This window comes from Ostrea edulis, chromosome 1 (assembly GCF_947568905.1).
Source record: "Ostrea edulis chromosome 1, xbOstEdul1.1, whole genome shotgun sequence".
In the NCBI taxonomy this organism is placed as follows: Eukaryota; Metazoa; Mollusca; class Bivalvia; order Ostreida; family Ostreidae; genus Ostrea; species Ostrea edulis.
The window spans coordinates 41521842-41542968 of record NC_079164.1 but is presented as its reverse complement, the minus strand read 5'-3'; the positions used below and the strand labels follow the sequence as shown (position 1 = coordinate 41542968).

At 35.2% G+C, this 21127-nt stretch overlaps 1 protein-coding gene across 2 annotated transcripts; it reads right to left on the bottom strand.

The window, feature by feature from the left end:
- Positions 1-424: 424 nt before the first annotated feature.
- On the bottom strand, positions 425-20679 carry LOC125655930 (caspase-6-like). Of its 2 annotated transcripts, XM_048886493.2 has the most exons (8): positions 20367-20679; positions 19950-20130; positions 19252-19358; positions 18193-18363; positions 10247-10466; positions 9577-9783; positions 3840-3949; positions 425-842 (listed from the first exon to the last, which is right to left on the bottom strand). In XM_048886493.2, the coding sequence occupies exons 1-8, from the start codon at positions 20511-20513 to the stop codon at positions 696-698; spliced, it is 1290 nt and encodes a 429-aa protein (XP_048742450.2). In that variant the 5' UTR covers positions 20514-20679; the 3' UTR covers positions 425-695. The 2 variants fall into 2 exon arrangements, with proteins under 2 accessions (XP_048742450.2, XP_056005199.1); XM_056149224.1 differs by lacking the exon at positions 18193-18363 and having other exon boundaries at positions 20367-20672.
- Between the last annotated feature and the right edge of the window lie 448 nt (positions 20680-21127).

Sequence of the window (21127 nt, the reverse complement as noted above, 5' to 3'; positions counted from 1 at the left end):
CCCTCGTACAAAGTGGCGGATGGTCCGATTCGTAAAATAATAAAAAAAAAAATCTTTGAAGTATTACAAACCTTTCTTATTTGAAAGGAAAGGATGACAATCATATTCTTCCCCCTTTCTTTTTAAAATATTGTCTAAAGAAATGTAAACAGTCACGTCACAACTACCAGGCTACGTCACAACATGCTCGTTGCATTTCCCGCTAAACTGGTTCCTACATTGGCGAGAAGAGTAAGACAGTAATCCTAATCAGTTTTCCTTGTTTTCAATATAAATTTTTTGAAAATGTATTCAGATATGTTGCGCTCGCCCCAACGGTCACACCGTAATCATATTAGGATTTATGAGATTGATCACTGTTACCTTCACTCTGTTCATTAATATCTTGAAAACTATTTTGACTAAGAAAATTTTCACAAATTAATCTAGGACATGTCAAAATTTATTCAATATTTATATATACATACAATTTCTCTTTGTTTTATTAGTAATAATCAAAACATAAATATAAGATAAAAACAATGGGTGGGGTAATTTTTGCACAATTGGCCCATGACTTACCCTATGTTCATATTGTTTATACCCCCTTAACCTAAATATTCTCTTAATGTATTCTACCCATAATTAAAAAAATTATGTAATCAGTTGATTATACGTTGAAAAATTTATTTTACTGAAAAATTGTCAGTACGAATTCAACGAATGTTTGGATGCACTCTTTTCTCTCCGTATATTCCTGGGAAGAAGTACAGTTTTTTTCTGAGTGATGATTGATAATTGGATATTGTCACGTAGTGGGTTCCACCATGATCAGCATGCCCCTTGCTGACTAGATTATTCACCTACAACACATAACAGAGGAGATTCCTAATGTAAATTATATTCACCTGCAACCAAAGCTCAACTTATTCACATAACAGGAGATTCCTAATGTCAGTTATATTCACCTACAACAAAGCTCAACTCAATTCACATAACAGGAGATTCCTAATGTCAGTTATATTCACCTACAACAAAGCTCAACTTATTCACATAACAGGAGATTCCTAATGTCAGTTATATTCACCTACAACAAAGCTCAACTTATTCACATAACAGGAGATTCCTAATGTCAGTTATATTCACCTACAACAAAGCTCAACTCAATTCACATAACAGGAGATTCCTAATGTCAGTTATATTCACCTACAACAAAGCTCAACTCAATTCACATAACAGGAGATTCCTAATGCAACAATACATGAACTAATAATCTAATTTATTATATACTTTCAATTTCATCTCTTCTTTTTTCTTTAAAAGTTTGCGGGCATATATCACACAATATATGCCCGGAAACATTCCAGCCCGCAAACATTACATCACAATCAAATTACTATGTCGTTAATTTTAAAAAAAAATTGTGTTTTTCATCTTTTACTCAGTTAAATCAATAAAGAAATTGTTAAAAATGAAATTAGTGTTAGTTTCTAAATGATATTGAAAGTATATAATAAAAAGCTTATAGACTTTGTATTGGAAAAATATGACGACCTCGTTTTTTGTCATGGACGAACCTCGCAAGCTCGGTCCATCTACGCGCCAAAAAACTTGGTCTTCATATTTCCCACACAAAGTCTATAACCTATAAATATAGCCTGTCACAGTGTCATGTTCTATATATGATTTTATTTTAGTGAAATCTCCAAGCACTCCTTTGTGTTGCCCCAGTGGCAAACTGTCAAACAACTGTTAATGTTCATTGTTTCTAACAGTTGTTGTCGGTTCCTTTTTATTTCCATGCAGTATCACGGGTAGTGTCCACACCAGTGGGCCCCCTTCCAGGTATCTGGCTGGCTGCACGCATGGCAGATCTCACCTCAGATCTCCATTCTTTCAGGTTTTGAGGGTCGGCAGTTGAGAGCTTCCATTCTCTACGATCTTTCTCCATCAGCTCTCTCCAAGAGAGCATTGGCCGACCAACTCTACGTCTCCCAGGAACTTGTATATTTAGAGCGCACTTGACTGCACTGCTGGATCTGACAACATGGCCATACCAGCGGAGTCTCCTTTCCCTTAAGATGAGGTTGATGTCGTCGATGCCAAACCGCCCCAGCAATTCAGTTGAACTTACAGTGGCCATATCTTCAGGCTTGATGTTACAGATCTGTCTTATCATGGCCCTGTCATTGTGTAGTAGGCGATGAAGATTTGACTTGGTCAGTGCCCAGGTCTCACTGGCATGGAGCATAGCACTCCGTACACAGGTGTTATACACTCGACCACGGGTCTTATATGACAGGTGGCGTGATGTCAGGACTGGTAGCAGCTCCCTGAACTTTTTCCAGGCAGTCTTCACACGCGTAGTGGCTGCAAGGTCACAGCCACCAGCTGCGGAAAGCATGTCTCCGAGGTAGCAGAAGGAGCCTACAACCTCCAACTTGTCCATACCAACTTGGATATCACTCTGCGGCCTGCCGTCAAGAGGGCGAGCAGTTCCTCTGCATCTTGAACATCTGAAGTCGGGGTCCACAGACAGGCGCACGAGCCCACTGCATTTCTTGTGCACCCAGTGCTTGCAGCCATTGCAGAAAATACTATTGCTGCCTACACCTGTACGACAGACAGCACATGGGAAGCTGCCCGAGTCCTGAAGTAGGTCAAGACTCGTACCGCAGATCATGATCTTGGTTTTGCCTGCATTCACTCTCAGTCCTTTCCTTTCCATAGCTTCTTTCCAAGTCAGAAGCCTCTTGACACATTCATCCAACGAGTCAGTAATGATAACCAGGTCATCTGCATACAGATCCTCCCAGGGAACACCGGTGCGAAATTCGCGTGAAAGAGCCTCGAGTACGATAATGAAAAGCAGAGGGCTGAGTACTGACCCCTGATGGACTCTGACCCTCACAACAAACTCCTCACTGTAGCCATCACCAACGCGGACACAGCTACGGGCATTTGCATGCATCCCCTGCACCAGACGCACAATCCACTCTTCCACACAAAGTTTTCGCAGTGTCCAGCAGATCACCTTCCGAAGGACACGGTCAAATGCCTTTTCGAGGTCCACGAACGCCATATAAAGCTGTTTGTTTACTGCAAGATATTTTTCCTGCAGCTGACGAACAACAAATATTGCATCAGTTGTACCTCTGCCAGGGACGAAGCCAAACTGGGAGTCATCGATTGTCACCAACTGCCTAATAAGGCTGTCCACAATCTTCTCCAGGACTTTCATGACTTGTTCTGTCAGTTTGAGTCCCCGGTAGTTGCCCCTGTCCAGAGCATCACCCTTGCCCTTGTAGAGGCAGACAATGAAACTCTGCTCCCAGTCAGTGGGGACATTGCCATCACGGACAATTGAGGATGCGAGGTCACGGATCATGAATACACCTGTGTCACCTGCGGCTCTGATCATCTCCACTACTATTCCCGATGGTCCTGCCGCTTTACCCAACTTCATCTTGGAGATGGCCTTTTTCACCATATCAATTGAGATTGGGACAAGTATAACAGTGAAATACTTTGACTTGTTTTGAAAAGAAAATTGGGCCTAAGTGTATTTATGATCAAAACTACATTGATTCTGCAGAAGGAAATGTTGGAGATCCACACTGTAACACTGCAAATTTAATGACATAGACATTCATGGTCAAAATTTAAATACTCTACAGTGAGAATTCAAGCATGTTTTCTTTCTATTCAAGTCAAGCATTTTAAGCAGCAATTTGTTTCCTGCAAATTTATGCACTTAGCTTTTCATAGACTGGCTTGAAATTCAAGAACATTCAGTTTGTGTGCCCTGATCACTTTCAGTAAAACAACTTTAAAACATGAAATGGTGAAACAATCCTTGCCTTTCCCAGCATTTCCACCAGATCTTTGAGATGAGCTTCATATTTAAAGATCCAGACAATGGCCTGTATAAACCAGGATCCTGCATCTGTCTTCCTCCAGGACAGAGAACCTGCTCAAACAATGGAACAGAAAACCTGATCACAATAGTCAAAGATGTAAAATTTTGGTTATTAACATAATAGTAATTAATGACTAGAATATAAGATGATTACCTTTGATTTGAGTCTATAATGTCTTCATTTTCCTATTTAGGAAACAACTTTGCAAGAGTTAATTAAAGGTACACAACTGTGGTACAAATTAACTAATAGTAAGCCTTTTAATTTCTTTACTCCTTAGCAAATCCTGCCAAAAACCACCTATCACAAAATATCCACCCATCCCACCCCCTTTCTCTTAGAGTAACAAGTTGTGTTTTGCCGATTTGTCTGTTCTTAGATCCTTTGATGCTGGCAATTGCCGATTTCATTCTCACTTTTCTCGCTAGATTTTTAAGGGTATTTACATAGCTGTTTATAAGCACTGGTGGCTGTAACATATATGGTTGAATATCAAGACTTTTTCAACATAGGAATAAATGTTGTCCATGATGAATAATGGTGAATAGAAATTGAGTGTTTAAAGATACCCAACACTACTTTAACAATCAGCTGATCGAAGAAGGTATTTCAGTGAACTGTTAGAATTAATTCCTGTAGGCATAAGAAAGACAAACAGACTGCATATAATTTTGTGTATTTTAAAAACGTGCGATAATTCCTTTACTGTGAATTTACAGTAAGTGTGAACGACTCAGCTTCTCAAGTTCATTCGCGGTCCCTGATAGTTGATTTCAAAACAAATCTGTCAATGATGATGCATCAAGGAAAGAACAATCACTGCGATTGGACCAATATTTAAAGGGGCGGGAATAAAAATAATTTTAGATAGGCACAGTGTCTTTACACTAGCGTGTCATTACATAATCTTTTAGCACAATGGAAGAGACTCTGCGAAAAGGGGAAACCAATACCAACTAAAACAATGATGGTGATTTTGAAATTACATGCTGAGGGTTTATGGTAAAATCAGTAAGAAATTAGGCGTCGCAAAGGCCATGTTATAAAATTGTCATTCATGGGAACTCTATGGAGCACCAAATTAACATAAACTCAAATAATTGAAGATATCTTCAATTATTTGAAGATATCATCAATTCAATTGATGCGCGCAACAATTTAATTAAAGATTTCTTCAAATAATTAATGATATCTTCAATTCTGAATTATTGCGCGCATTAAATGAATTGATGATAGCATTAAATGAATTGATGATAGCATTAATTCTTCAGCTGAATTGATGCGCGCTTTAATTGAATTAATGATCTCTTCAAATTAATTAATGATATCAACAATTGAATTGATGAGCGCAACAATTCAATTAAAGAGAGCAATAATTGATATAATGCGCACATTAAATCAATTGATGAGAGCAATAATTGAATTGATGCACGCATTAATTCATTCAATGAGAGCAATAATGGATTTAATGCACGCATTAATTCAATTATTGCTCTCTTCAATTGAATAAATGATATCTTTAATTCATTTGAAGAGAGCAATAATTCTTTTAGAGAGAGCAACTATATAATTAAAGATATCTTCAATTCACCACAATTGAATTAATGATCTCTTTAATTGAATTGTTGCTCTCTTTAAAAGAACTGATGCGCGCATTGATCCCTTATGCAAAAGCATTGTAAATAATTAAAGATATCTTCAATTGAATTAAAGAGATCATCAAATTATTTATACCGAGCTCTAATCAATTATTGCGAGCAATATTTCTACGAAATTGATGCTCTCATCAATTGAATTGAAGAGAGCAATAATTGAATTAATGCGCGCATCAAATCTATAATTGCTCTCATTAATTCAATTGATGCTCTCATCAATTGAATTGAAGAGAGCAATAATTGAATAAATGTGTGCATTAAATCAATTATTGCTCTCATTAATTCAATTGATGCGCGCATTAATTCAATTGATGAGAGCAATAATTGAATTGAAGCGTGCATTAATTCATTTGATGAGAGCAATAATTGATTTAATGCACGCATTAATTCAATTAAAGAGAGCAACAATTGAATTGATGATATCTTCAAATAATTAAAGATATCTTCAATTATTTGAGTTTATGTTAATTTGGCGCTCCATAGAACTCTTGCACTGAAAGTGTCGCCAACGAAGCTCGCACCGGATGTACTTCTGTTTATTGAGTATGAAATTAAAAAGAAATCGAGTGTATATAATAGAGAAATCGGACAAAATTTATTAAGAAGAGATATTTGTACCCCTGGCAATGTACCATCGGTGTCTTTAATTTGTAGAGCTGCGAGAAATTTTTTGGGGAATGACTTTCAAGAAACTGCAAACAAAATCCAAGAGAAGCATATTTCGTCTGGACACAGGGGCTCGTCACGAAATTTTTGTCTTGTTAAAATTTGACATTGTCTATTTTATATTTACATATAAATGTAAATATAGAATAGAGAGGGTCAATTCATGGCGAGCCCCTGTGGTCTGAACACGAACGAAATGTTGAAAACTTCTTTGCTACTGATTTTATTGCAATTTAGGCAGAGTCATTTATATATATATATATATATATATTTGACGAAGCGAGTGTCGTTCGTACAACGGGTAATCTCAATCATGGACATGCAGTTAGGGGTGGACCAGCGATATAGGTTCAAAGGTACGCCAGTAACGCAACATTAACAATCAACTTTTGCTGTGGTTTATTATGACGTTATAGAAGGCTGTCTAATGCTAACCAAATGCTGAATTTCTTTAATAATGTGTTACAGGAGAGGGATGGTTTGGGGAATTTAGTTTTTGATAGAATTCACAGAACTTGCAGTTGTTCATTCAATTAACAGTATCTAGCGATGGTTACTTCCGAATTTCTTACGAAAATGTGGGTATATATAACAGAAAGAGACATCAAAGCATCCAATTGTCATGTGTTGAAAATAAATGTTTTCTCCAAGTAGAATATCTATTGATCTTATTACTTAATCTGACAAATTATTTTAGGGGCGAGATCAAATGTTCAATGTTTGAGAAAACTGAGTTCGTATGGTTCTCACAAAGACACAACCCCCCCCCCCCCCCCCAATACAAAACTAAATATGAAGTATGTTAAAACTAGTCGATTAACAAGTAAAACAAATGAAAGTGTACATTGAAATTATTAAATGTTTATTAAAATGTATTATTATGTGGTTTTAAAGTCAGTTGTCTTTTTTTTCTACTAAAGTGTAATCGATGTCGGATGACAGAAACTTACGAGTTTTTACCCCCTCTTCCCCTAACTATTTGAATTTAGAAATTTTTCCGACATCGATCTTTTGATCTCGCCCTTATCCAATGCTTTGTAAGATTTCGAAAATATCCTCTGAGAGATTTATTTAAAAATAATGATAAGGAAACTGCGAATGTGACAGAGACAACAAAACAAAAGCATTGTTCTTAAACGGACAAAATCACCTATAGAAACGTACTGAAATTTCTGATCACTTAAAACTGACAAGTATCTACAGGAATTTAAGGGAGTAACCTTTGAATTTTTATTGGGATATAGAGGCAACTGCGGATCCTGCCTTTTCCCGCAGTATTTTTGTTCCCGTCTTTTTTTTTTCAATATTCAACACTATTTGAATTCTGGGATATTGCTATCCTGCCTTTTCTTTACATATCGGAGCCCGCCTTTTTCACCCTGTATTCCGCCTTTTTATTTCAAATTCCTTCCATGCCCCCTCCCATACCTATTGATACTGCGATGGATTATATTAGTATGGCACGTTTATTCCTGTTTAAAAGATAAAATTTATAAGGTATCTGATAAAAGTTATATCTTCTAAAGTTTATGAGATATCTTTTATCTTTTATAAGACATCTTACATTTTTTTCTTTATAAAGATATCCCATCACTTTTATACATGTAGATATCTAGTATATATAAGATAAACTTTACAAGACATTTTTATTAACGTAATCTCAAATCCCAGTTGTCAAATCAAAACCGATATTGAATCTCACGCTACGTACGTTGCAACTTACATTGAAATCAAATAGTGAAACTTACACTTGTTAAGCACGAGATAATATAATGCCAAATACTTGGGACCGCCTACCTATAATTTAACCGACCTATCAAAAGCGCTCTTTAAAATCACTCGGGGACTTTCCAATGAACTATCTGGAGCACGTCATGTACTTGCCGATATGTGTCGTTCACACTTACTGTAAATCCACAGTAATGACACTGGGAAGGCTCAAGGACCTAACATATTTGAACAACAGTAACTGTTTTATTGGAATCTAAGTCTAATAATGCACTTACTCATGGATTGAAATTATTTTATAATACAAAGTTCCTATTATATGCATCTCTCATCGTAATTTTTTTAGGGGAAGGGAACATAGAAAGTTTGCTGAAATATCTGTCCATCTGCACACTGTAAAAGTGGTTCTGTACCCTGGGGGTTAAGTATGCATTTTTCCATTAAAATTGAAGATGGTGTATATTTTTTCCGGATTGGATAATTTTTTTCTGGATTTTTATTTTTATTTGATTGATAAAGCTTCAGACTCCTGTGGTTATCAACAACAGAACAGTCAGGGATGTTAAGACATGGCTATAATATGGGTATGCAATATGTGAAGCTGAATGTACAATGATATAGAGAAGTTGATATTTACCCTCTGGTGTGGAGTAAGCTGAATGTACCATGATATAAAGAAGTTGATATTTACACTCTGGTGTGGAGTAAGCTGAATGTATCATGAGATATAGAGAAGCTGTTTTTTACCTTCTGGTGTCGAGTAAGCTGAATGTATCATGAGATATAGAGAAGTTGTTTTTTACCTTCTGGTGTGGAGTAAGCTGAATGTACCATGATATAAAGAAGTTGATATTTACCCTCTGGTGTGGAGTAAGCTGAATGTATCATGAGATATAGAGAAGTTGTTTTTACCTTCTGGTGTGGAGTAAGCTGAATGTATCATGAGATATAGAGAATTTGTTTTTACCTTCTGGTGTGGAGTAAGCTGAATGTATCATGAGATATAGAGAAGTTGTTTTTTACCTTCTGGTGTGGAGTAAGCTGAATGTATAATGATATAGAGAAGTTGTTTTTTACCCTCTGGTGTGGAGTAAGCTGAATGTATCATCAGATATAGAGAAGTTGTTTTTTTACCCTCTAGTGTGGAGTAAGCTGAATGTACCATGATATACAGAAGTTGATATTTACCCTCTAGTGTGGAGTAAGCTGAATGTATAATGATATAGAGAAGTTGTTTTTACCTTCTGGTGTGGAGTAGGCTGAATGTATCATGATATACAGAAATTGTTTTTACCTTCTGGTGTGGAGTAAGCTGAATGTACCATGATATACAGAAGTTGTTTTTTACACTCTGGTGTGGAGTAAGCTGAACGTATCATGATATACAGAAGTTGTTTTTTACCTTCTGGTGTGGAGTAAGCTGAATGTATCATGAGATATAGAGAAGTTGTTTTTTTACCCTCTGGTGTGGAGTAAGCTGAATGTATCATGAGATATAGAGAAGTTGTTTTTTTTTACCCTCTGGTGTGGAGTAAGCTGAATGTATCATGATATGCTTAAGTTGATATTTATCCTCTGGTGTGGAGTAGGCTGAATGTATCATGAGATATAGAGAAATTGATATTTACCCTCTGGTGTGGAGTAAGCAATGAGGAAGTCGGACTTGGAGTGAACTGTTTTAGTGGCAGAAATGTTGGGTTCAGATTTTACATTTGGACCATCAACAGTATCTACATGTTCTTTCCTTCCATCACCATCTGCATGACTCTTTCCAGAGCCACCGACAGGGTCCACATTTCCAGAGCCACCGACAGGGTCTACCATTTCTTTTTTCTCTGTATGTACAGAAAATGTCAAATTCAAATATTAGTATAGTAATTAAGTGTCTGAACCATTAAATTTTGTAAAATAAGTAATAATTTTCTTCATCTTTAAACAAGAAATCAAAGAAAAAAAGATGACAACCATAACACTACATATATGTACAGTTGAAGTTCAGTATCCCAAACATTGATATCTCGAATGCCATGGGTATGTTGAAATGAGTTAGAAATCTCAACTATACTTTCTTTGTGTATTTTAACCTCAAAATATATCTTGAATTTTTTTTTCAGCCAAACCGAGTTCAAAAAATGAGGTTTGACTGTATATCTATTGTTGGATAGGACTCTCATAATCTATCAGTAACTTTCAAGTATGAAAAGTGATTTGTGGCTATGACAGAGTCTAAACACATTATTTAATCCCTTGCACTTAGCATGTAGATACATGACACTGTAAACCCTAAGTAGAACTCACCACCACGGCATGCCTGAATTAAGAAAATTTTTGGTTTTTCGTTAAGTCCTGGACAGTTGTTGGGCTCAAACATTTCTGTGAGTGTGGACACGGAAACTGATTTTTCATCAACACCAAATACTCCTTCATCACCACCGTGGGTCAGAATAATAAAAATGAAACAATCACTGTCCTTTACTTTGTCACTTTGACTTATTAAGCGGGTTTTATCCTCTATCTCCTGAAAAAAAGCAACCAAATACAAACACATGTAAAACTCGAAAACAGTTATCATTCTTCAATTCTAATTTGATAGTCTAAGAGTAACTTAACCATACAAAGGCATTTAATTAGGCAACACAGACAATGAATAACATATTTATATATTTATTGTTACTTGTATATGCACATGATATACTTGTTATCATATCATTGTATGGTGGATTAACTATGTTTACCTTGGGGGGGGGGGGGGGGGGGGGGGGGGGGGGGGGGGGGGGGGGGGGGGGGGGGGGAGTCATACCTCATGTAAGTTTGGATATCAAAAATGCCTTATTATATTCCATGTTAATAGTACCACAGAAAATATACTACACTATGTCTTTCATCCTCTATAAACAATTATATGAGTAACAAACAGGTGGGTTTTTTAACTGGTGGTTTGGGTGGAAATAGTGGTAAGGAACATCTTTTCAGTTTTGATGTAATTAACTCTTACATTTTAGCTAACCATGACTTTTCACATTTTTTCAGTAGTAGTTGCAAGTAGTTTTGTAATCAATAATCAATTACATTGTAAAACAACAAAACAAAACTAAACATTGTCATCATAAAAACCAAATTCATCCAGTCATTAAGAGTCAGTATATGCAAGTAAAGGTCAGATATATTGTCCTTTCTATGCAAATGAGAATCTAAAATTACAGAACCAATGATTTTTTCATTCTAAAATCAGTAAATTCATACTCAACTTTTATGATGTGAAATGGGGTTAAAGGGACTGATTCACGATTTTCCACAAAATTATCTTTTTCACTTTTAATGATCAAAATATACTGTCTAATGTGTTTAAAAGATTTCACATAAAAATTCTGGTTATACATTATCACAGAAGCTCATTTTAGAGAGTTTGTTATTTGTTTTGTAAACAAAGATTGCGGTGTGTTATTGTTTACAAAATTTTCAAAAGAATTAGATAGCGATGTAAGTTTATCATATCTTTCACATTTCAAGCATTTTTGGGGTAAAATATGTCATCTAAAAGTTAAAATTTGTAACTATGCAATATTAAGATGCTTTATATTACAAAATCAATATTTTACTTATTTGTTTGTATATACATAAAAAGACCTGAGTCTTTGTTTACATCACACAGATTTAAGGTTAAAATTTTGCTTTTATTCTTGCATTCAGAAGGTCAAAATTTTGCCTGTCAGCATTGAGTTATATTTGTAATGCTTAACATCGAAAATGGAAAATATTTTTATCAAAAATCATGAACCAGTCCCTTTAAAGCAGCTGTCAAATGACATAAACACACTATGTCACATCATACCATGATAATGACTACAAGTATAGAATTTACAATAAATTGATCTAGAGCAAGGGTATGCCCTCAGATTTTTGGGTGATTTTTTATAAGGTAAGCTGGAATTAAATATATATCCCAAGTTGTGCACGTTGTTGATTATTACACTTAAAATGTTTAAAATCATTATTTATGCAATAAACTGATAACATTTGCACAGCAATAGCGATATTGCGTAGACAATTCTGCTTATTCTCATACTAATATAATATAATAATCAGATATTATGCATTTAAATCATCTTATTTGCATAGACTCGCTTATGATTAGCCTTAACTCACATGCGAAATGAAAACTGGGCTAGCAAATTTTCGAAAGATCAAACAAACTGCCATAATGGTCAACATGTAATGTAAATTCCTAAATATATGTGAGGAATCTATTTCCGTATAATTCAGCAAGAAGCACCTCTTGCGAAAAAAGTAGCTGACATATTACACATACATGTAAAAATTCTTAATGATTAACTGCATGTCCATTCATGAATCCATTTTCTCGCGATTTGAAATCTACACGTCATTTTGCGATTAAAAGAACTCCATTAAAATAAGGAATCTACAGTATATGTGACTGCATGTGTTGAACAGCTGTATCCTGTGTACGTTTGTAAACCACTTTAACCCACTAAATACAGTACTGCTGTCTCTTCCACATATATCCACATTAAGTTTCACTTTAATCCTATTTCAAAGCATACCAGAATTTTTTCTCTTGTATATTCAATTTTGAAGAGCTCCAAATAAAAGAGAAATCAATTTTTGGCAGGTAATATTTTGATATCGCGAAATATTGAACCCGGGTTAAATATATCGCGGGGTTCAATATATTTTCTGACACCGGGTTGGACCGTGCATCTGGCTTACTGAATGGTGAATGTCAGGCGGGTGGGTGGGAGGGCGTCCCTATAATAGGGTACCTACTTTGTGTAATTAACTCCTCTCACACCTCTAACTTGACATTCCTCAAACTTTGTACAGTTGTTATGGATACATTGAAGATGTGGATGTGTTGTTTTGAAAGTGATCAGACAGGTGAACTTGTCATTTTAAACATGTCTTGAAAAGGCAGTACCTATTTTGTGTAATCAACTCCTCTTACACATTAAACTTGATACCGTATAACTGCTTTTTTCTGCGGGTGCAAATTTTTGCAATTTGTCTCCAAAATATGTACATTTAATTTTTGCGATTTCACACAATGACAAAATTTTAAATGACAAAAACATTTTAAATTGACGTAGTGACCTATCTTGGCTCTTTTTCCCAGCGATAAAGTCATGTACTTTCCCCTCGGAGTCCTGGGTTTTTCAAGAACATCAGTCACTCTCTCGTTACACTCAGTAATTTTTCTAGGCGAATTTCACTTAATGGTCCGGTAGGGTCAGGAAGCTTACTGAGAGGTTTCAAATATTTCAAAAGGGCCATGTTTGCAGACACAAACTGTGAATGCTAATGATTCACTAGCACTGGTCACTACACAATAACTAGCTGACAACAAGGTACCTGTATTACACAATGAAGCATTAAAATTGGGTTCTACCTCAAAGAGGGGTCTTGTACAGGGAAATTTTAAGCGCAATATTTAAGGAATTTTTTGCGATTGAATTTTTTGCATTGGAGACTTCACCACAGAATTTCACAAAAAATAGCACCCCGCAGAAAAAAAAAGTTATACAATATTTCTCAAACTTTCTACAGTTGTTATTGACACATTGAAGATATATGCATGTGTATTTTTGAAAGTGATCAGACATTTTTCAAGCAAAAGGCCCATAGGCCTTATCGTTCACCCGAATACTAGTGAAAAGTATCACTACAGTCAAACTTGTCTTACCGGCCACTTGCAATCTGCAGCCACTCCTGAACAACAGCCATTTTCAATCCCCCCCCCCCTCCCCCCAATGATTTTTCCTATATATTTGTACTGGAATAAACAGCAACCTGTGTAATGCGGCCAGCGGCAACTCAAATCCACACCCAACACATTAATTACATCGTAATAGGCGGCTATTTTGTCCATCAACGCGGTTTTATCACGCGATATCTTACATGAGTTAATCAGCTGTGACGATAGCCGATTGTTTTGAAAACACACATTCACTTGAGTAATCAAATACTGGTGAGTTTACCTGAAGCTATTAAACAGATTTGTGTTCAAATTGAATATTTTGTACTCTGTTATCGCTGTTTGTCATTTTTAACACATTGCTGAAATGGCTTCGCCAAATGTAAAACGGAAAGTTTTAACTTTGTCTGAAAAAATCAAAGTGATTGATCTGCATAAAAAAAGGTATATCTTCTCACTAGATTGCAGCAGAATTAAATGCTGCTAAGACTCAGATAAACAATTTTTAACGCTTTTGAAAAGAAAAGCTGAATATCTGGAGGATTTTGAAAATAATGTGGATCCAGAAAAAAAACGGCGACGACACATTACGGGAAATGGATGATCAGTATTTTTATGAAATTCACCTAATTTTACTCTGTGAAGTGTAATAAATTTTATAACTTGTTCATATTTATATTGATTGACAGCCTGTTTACAGGCCAAACTGGAATAAGAGGCCACCTGTCATAAGAGGCCACTTTCATCACTTCCCTAAGGTGGCCTCTTAAAACAAGTTTGACTGTACTCTTATCGGTCACCTGAACACTAGTGAAACAGTATCAACTTCTAAGTGCTATGAAATCTAGAAAGAATTTCCTGTTCTGAATATCTAAGCTAAATTCTAATGTTATGCAACAGTATAAAACAAGATGTGTTCTTAAAACTTCAATGCCCTCAAAAGTGCATACACTGATGAAAGGCTTTACATAATATAATATGTGCATTAACATCAAAAGATATGACTAATTTAGACCCATCCCAGAGTCAAAACCCTGGGTTGTGAAATTCACCATTTTTTGTGCATCCTTTTCTGCTATTCCTAAGTATGCATTTAGATTTTAAACAGTATCAGCAAACTTGAATAAGTCCTTCAAATCATTATAATTTTGACACCACCCTGAAACCAAACCCTTACTCGTAAGATCATGGAATTTACAATTTTGGTAAAGGACTACTTACTCCTTCTAAATATCTATTTAGTTTTAATCATTTAATAACTTTAAAAGTGATGACTTAACAACAATGCTGATTGGTTGAAAAATTCTCTGTGTCAAAATTTCGTTCGAAGTTCATCTGCATTAAGCACACGGGACTACTTTTCTCTGGAATGCGTCTTCCCAATCATAACTACTCGGCTATTTCTGTAACCAGTTACGTAAAAGGACGAGCGCGTGATCCGATTGGCGTCTTTCCCGTTCTAATTTTAGCGCTATTTATAGAACGGGATTTTCCACACAAGCATTATATATAACGAATGCATTCGTTTGATTTTTGTTTTTCATTGCTATCAAATATAAGCACAACTAAAGATATGAATAAAATACAAATTAATTTAAAGAAACAACATACATAGGCAATGACGTGGCAGAATAGTCAACTTGATGACGTTGACCACTTACTGGTAGAAGTAGACAGATTACACGAGTTCCGATATGAATCATCTGCTTTAAGAGATCGATAACATGATGGAGCAAGTGGCGAGTTCTGATCTGGTAAATGTTAATGAAATTGAACTGCGTATATGGGGCTCAGCCAACGAGTGCGTTTTAGATGAAGAGGTGTTCAACTTTTTATTCGATATTGAAATGGAGCCGAGTTGCATTCCACCATTCCAATGACACAACCAGTGTTCAACGTCTCCTCCAACACAATGCAGCATAAATCCAGTCACCTCTTGTTATCTTCCTTTATATTTAATTCAGCTTTTAACCACTGCACCTTTAATTTGGCGTATAATTTATGTATTCCTACGTGCCATTTCAAAAACGTTAATTCAAGCTTTTTGATGGGAAAAACTATTTGTTTTTTTATCTTACAAACATAATTAAATGATAAAAAATAAAACTTATAATTCTTTGTTTGATGTACATGTATGTATCAAATGAAAAATTGGATGGAAAACTTATATCATTTTAGTATCAATAGCACTAAAGAAGATGTTATTTGAATGTTTTACACATAAACACCATATACATGTACTAAGTTTGGTCCCACCTTGGGGTCAGAACCCTTACCCCTGGGATAATGAAATTTACAATTTTGGTAGAGACCTTCCTGCTCTACATCGTTATGCATTTAGTTTTTCTTACACATGTGCAGTTGTAGAGAAGAAGACTTTTGAAAATTGGTCAATTTTGGGCAGTTTTTGCCTCACCCCTAGGGCCCCAGTGGTGCAGGAGTCCTGAGATTTACAATTTATGTCCCCCTTGTTCCAAAGATGCTTCATACTAAATTTGAAAGAATTGGAATGGTAATTATCAAGAAGAAGTCAAAAATGTTCAACTGTTATCCCACGACAAAAATTTGCAATAGGTCACCTGAGTTTACTCAGGTGACCTAAAAAATTTACATGTAGTTGAACTTAGTCAATTTTTAAGCATTTCTTGAATAGATGGTACTTATTTTTCTAATCAACTCCTCTTACAACACTTATTTGACATCCTTTAGATATTGTACAGCTGTTATGGAAGCATCTACGATGTGCGTGTGTCTTTTTGGAAGTGATCAGACATTCTTCTAAAAATTTACATACAGGTAGTTGAACTTCGTCATTTTTTAAGCATGGTACCTACTTTGTGTAACCAACTCCTCTTATAGTCCTCTAAAACATATCTAAAAGCAACACGGCCATATCTGTTCTTGAATTGATTTTTGTGATTAAAGGGAAAGGCAACCCTTACCACATTGTTGCTTTTATGAATAAAGTAATACTAACTGATATCATAAATGACAGTCTTTAACCACAAAAATCCATACTTAACAATTAAATCAATATCAATCTATCATATATCTTAAATTACCCGCCGCTAAGAGAGAGGCCCTTGAAGTTTAATTTATGACGTCACACCATCAGTTCCGGTTTATGTCATCAGCAGCACTGTAAACATGCCAATTCACAATTTGGAGCCGTATAGATTTTAGCCTATTTTTTTGCAAGTAGAAATTAAGAAAAGAAGACGATCAGTCGAGTCACAGACCAGGCAGACGGTACATGTTTTTTCATACAAATGTCTCGAACCTCAACTTGTCATTACGCATTTGCACAAATGATGGATCCACAGTTTACGTAATCCTTTCTTTTCAAATGACTTGGTTGGGTCAGGAATTCAGGGCTTGAAGCTAACTTTTTATGTCACCAGTCCAGACGGACTGATGGGGTATAATTTCAACCAGTCCGCAGAAAAATTTACCAGTCCAACAGTTTTCCAGAAATAATTAAACATAGTCCGTTATTGTTATTAAAATGAAATTTAACTCAATATGCCTCAGACAATATTGTAACACTTAAGGGATTTATATTTACAAACCAGATTCGTTTAATATTTACAGATCGAAGAATGCCAAATGTGCGCATAAAATTTTATAAGTATATTTTCCAAAATGTTGCTTTACAAAATTAACCAGTCCCATCGGACTGACTAAAACAAATGTATGTCAGTCCACCAGACTTTTAACCAGTCACAGACTGACGGGCATATGTTAATTTCGAGCCCTGGAATTTCAAGAGAGAAAACTTTTTTCACACCTCCCCTTTGCATTGGTGCAATTAACAGCTTGACAGGAAGCATCAACCTATTTATTTGTAAATTCTACCACATGCATATCTTTGATGATCAAAACTGGAACAGATGGTGTAACGTCAAAATCATTGATTTTTATGGTCTTGAATACCAAAGAGTTCCACATCATGGCAGCCTCTATAGATGGCAGGAATTTCAATTTTTAACGTTCTCAAATTAGTACTGAAGCTTATCTAGGCCGTATATCAACAGAATAGTATGACAAATTTTTATGATATAATTAATCCTATCTTTTGTAATGTAAATTTTTTGGGGTTGCCTTCTTCTTTAAAGGACAAAATTTCAAGGAGATCTATAGCTCAGGTAACTGGAGAAAATTTACTACAATTTTATTTGTTTGAGATTTCCCCCCTATTTTTGACCTAACATTAGTCAGCCATACAATAAGTCTCTGTATTTAGTAGTTGTCATTTTTTTTATTAATACACATTCAAAAGGATTTGATATACTTAGTATTTTACACTACAGTTAACATGTTGAATGCAAATCAATTTGCTATGCTTATTTTAACCACATTAAATATTCTCCATGACAATGCAATACAAATCTAATGCAAATTTAAAATGGATTTAATTTGCATTATTAAACTCCTTTTTTTAATAAAAAAAAGGCATGAAAATGAGAGCTTTACAAGTTAAACAAAGAAGCTTTGATAATGATCCACTGAGTTTACTAAAGCATTGACAACTCACCTGTTTAGTCAAATCGTTTTCTACAATGACTTCAAAGTGCAAAGCTTGGAATAATTCTTTTAAATTGTTTCTATCGGACATTGTTCCATGTCTAATAGACATCTTGCCATTAAATTGCATGTTATTGATGATGAACACCACACCTCGACATTCTTTCCTCAAGCTATACACCTTAAAAAAGAATGTTCCTGGATTCAGTAATGATCACATGACCACTATAATTAGAAAAACTCTTTTCATGTCATCATGTTTAACATTACAAAATTTAAATCAACAATTTATATACATCACTCTCATGTATGATCAGGATGTTCCTGTGTAGTTATATGGTATATCTAATTATGTTCATGTGTATTTCCATGTTATATCATGTCTTTTCATGTGTATCTACATGTTATATCATGTTTTTTCATGTGTATTTCCATGTTATATCATGTCTTTTCATGTGTATTTACATGTTACGTACATACATGTGTAGTAGTTACATATAATATATATGTCCATGTGTATTTACATGTTATATCCTGTGTTAACACAAGTTCGTGTATACAGAAACAATATGTTATATGGTTTATACCTGTTCATGTGTACAGACAAGATATATGGTTTATACCTGTTCATGTGTACAGACATGATATAATATGTGTTGGGCAGAACATGAAAAATGAGCTCTATTGTAAATATCATAATATATATACTTATTATCTGTTTATGAGGTTCATGGTTTCACAAAACAATGGTGCAATGCAATGTCTTAGTTCAAATCCATGTGAACCATAAACATGATAAACTTGCTAACTTTTCACTCAGGAAATAAAAATATTTTCTGACTATACTGAGCCATTTCCAAACTACTGAGCCATATGGCAAAATGATGTATCAAAAAGGGGGGAAAACAATATTCTAATCATGGTCTAGTTACAACAAATATAAACAAACAAAACACTCTTCTCTGAACAATTGTTTTTGGAAAGGAAGATACGTTTACAATCTTCTCAGAGGATACCATGGGTACTGAAAAAGCTGATGAATGTTCGAGTATATTCTTAATATAAAAACCTCATCTGTGTTGTTATACTGTAGGCAACAACAGGGGTCATTAGGTCGTAGATAGGTTACAGGTTCTTTTTCCATTGCTCTATGCTCCTTCTTAGGTGGAGGCCACTCTGTATATATTGCAAAAATTCTCCAAATTAGTCACTTAGATAATGAAATTCAAATACTAAACAATGCCTCACATTCATTTACCAAATGTATACCTTATTTGTAAGTGGGATTTTTAGCGAGACACAAATTTAGCAATTTTCCATAAAAAAGGATATATATTTAGTGAGAGATAATTTTACTGACTTTATAATTCCAAGAAAGATAACTACTTCCTCCAATATGGAATAAATTGTCGGCATTAGGCCTATTCAATTTTAGCGATCTCACCACTTTTGATTATATAATGCCAAATTTAAATCCTCGCTAAAAATTCTGCTTATATACGGTTATTTTAGCGGAGAGCTGAGTTTTAAAATGATGTTCCTGACACAAAGATTTGAGCAAATCTAAGAATTTGTAAAGAAGAGAGGCTAGATTTCTATATAATAATACATTTATTACCATGGTAATACAAAAACTTTTAGTACTGATAAAGAAAAACCAATGATTGCAATGCTGATTGCTGCATCGACATTACCAGAACAATCAACTTAATTAATAATCATACTGTTTAGGCATAATTTTTTTTCCCTTTAATTTATCAAACTTGCCTGAAGGGTCCTTTTTCAGGGCCTCTTTCTCCTGCAGTAACAGGTATGGGGCTAATTTTTCAGCACAATCAGGATTCTCTGTTTCCACAAATGCCTGGTACAAAAACTGGGGCACTCTTGGACCACGCCGCATCAAAATGTCCAGCATTTTCCCAACTTTCTTTGATGTGGTGCCTTCTACCTTTTAAACCACAAAAAAGTTTCATATTCTGTTAAATGAGACAGAGTACTTCATTCACATATCAATAATTATTTTACAGGCAAGCTATCACTTTATCACCCCCCCCCCCCCCCCCACCCCTACCCCTTTAAATTTGCTTTTCCTCATTATATAATATTAAGTGGTATGTTGAGATTGGGACTGTCAAGGAGCACAGATTCCCTAACTATAGTTGCTATACTATGACGTATGTCTACCTTTATTTGATCCTTAAGATTTTCATTGAGTATAGGAGGATCTGTTTCTCCGTACAAATATTCCACAACGTCGAGGGGATCTGCGATGTTATTTTTAAAGAACGAGTAATTCCTCCTGATAGCATCTTTCCATTGGTCCCCAGCCATTATTGTCTTGATTAGGGTAATCAGCAGAGACAACGAGATCCTCAATAAATAGAATTATGGCAAATTTTCATTCATCAATAGGCCTAAAGCTCTGAGAATGAGAGAAAGCGAAAGTAGAGTCGGTGAGTGTAAGGAACGTTAACTCTGGGTAGAGATTGGATTATAATTTCAAAATCGAGAATGATTCCGAATACAGTGCGAAACCGAGGTCAGGTCGATCGCATGAATATGAATTTTTTTTTTTCTACAATTGTTGTTGGGTTTTTAGCTCAATTGAGCTGAAAGCTCACGTGGGCTTTTCTGATTGCCTATTGTCCGTCGTCTGTCTGTCCGTCTGTAATAAAGTGTAAACTTTTTTTTTTTTTTTTTTTACGTTTTTACACTTTCGATGTCTTCTCCAGAACCACTGGGCCAATTTCAACGAAACTTGGCCAAAGGCATCCTTGGGTGAAGGGCTTTCAAGTTTGTTCAAATGAAGGGCCATGTTCCTTTCAAAGGGAAAATAATCACAAAAAATAGTGGGGGGGGGGTCATTTAAAAATCTTCTCAAGAACCAATGGGCCAGAAAAGCTGAGATTTACATGAAATATTCCTGACATAGTGCAGATTCAAGT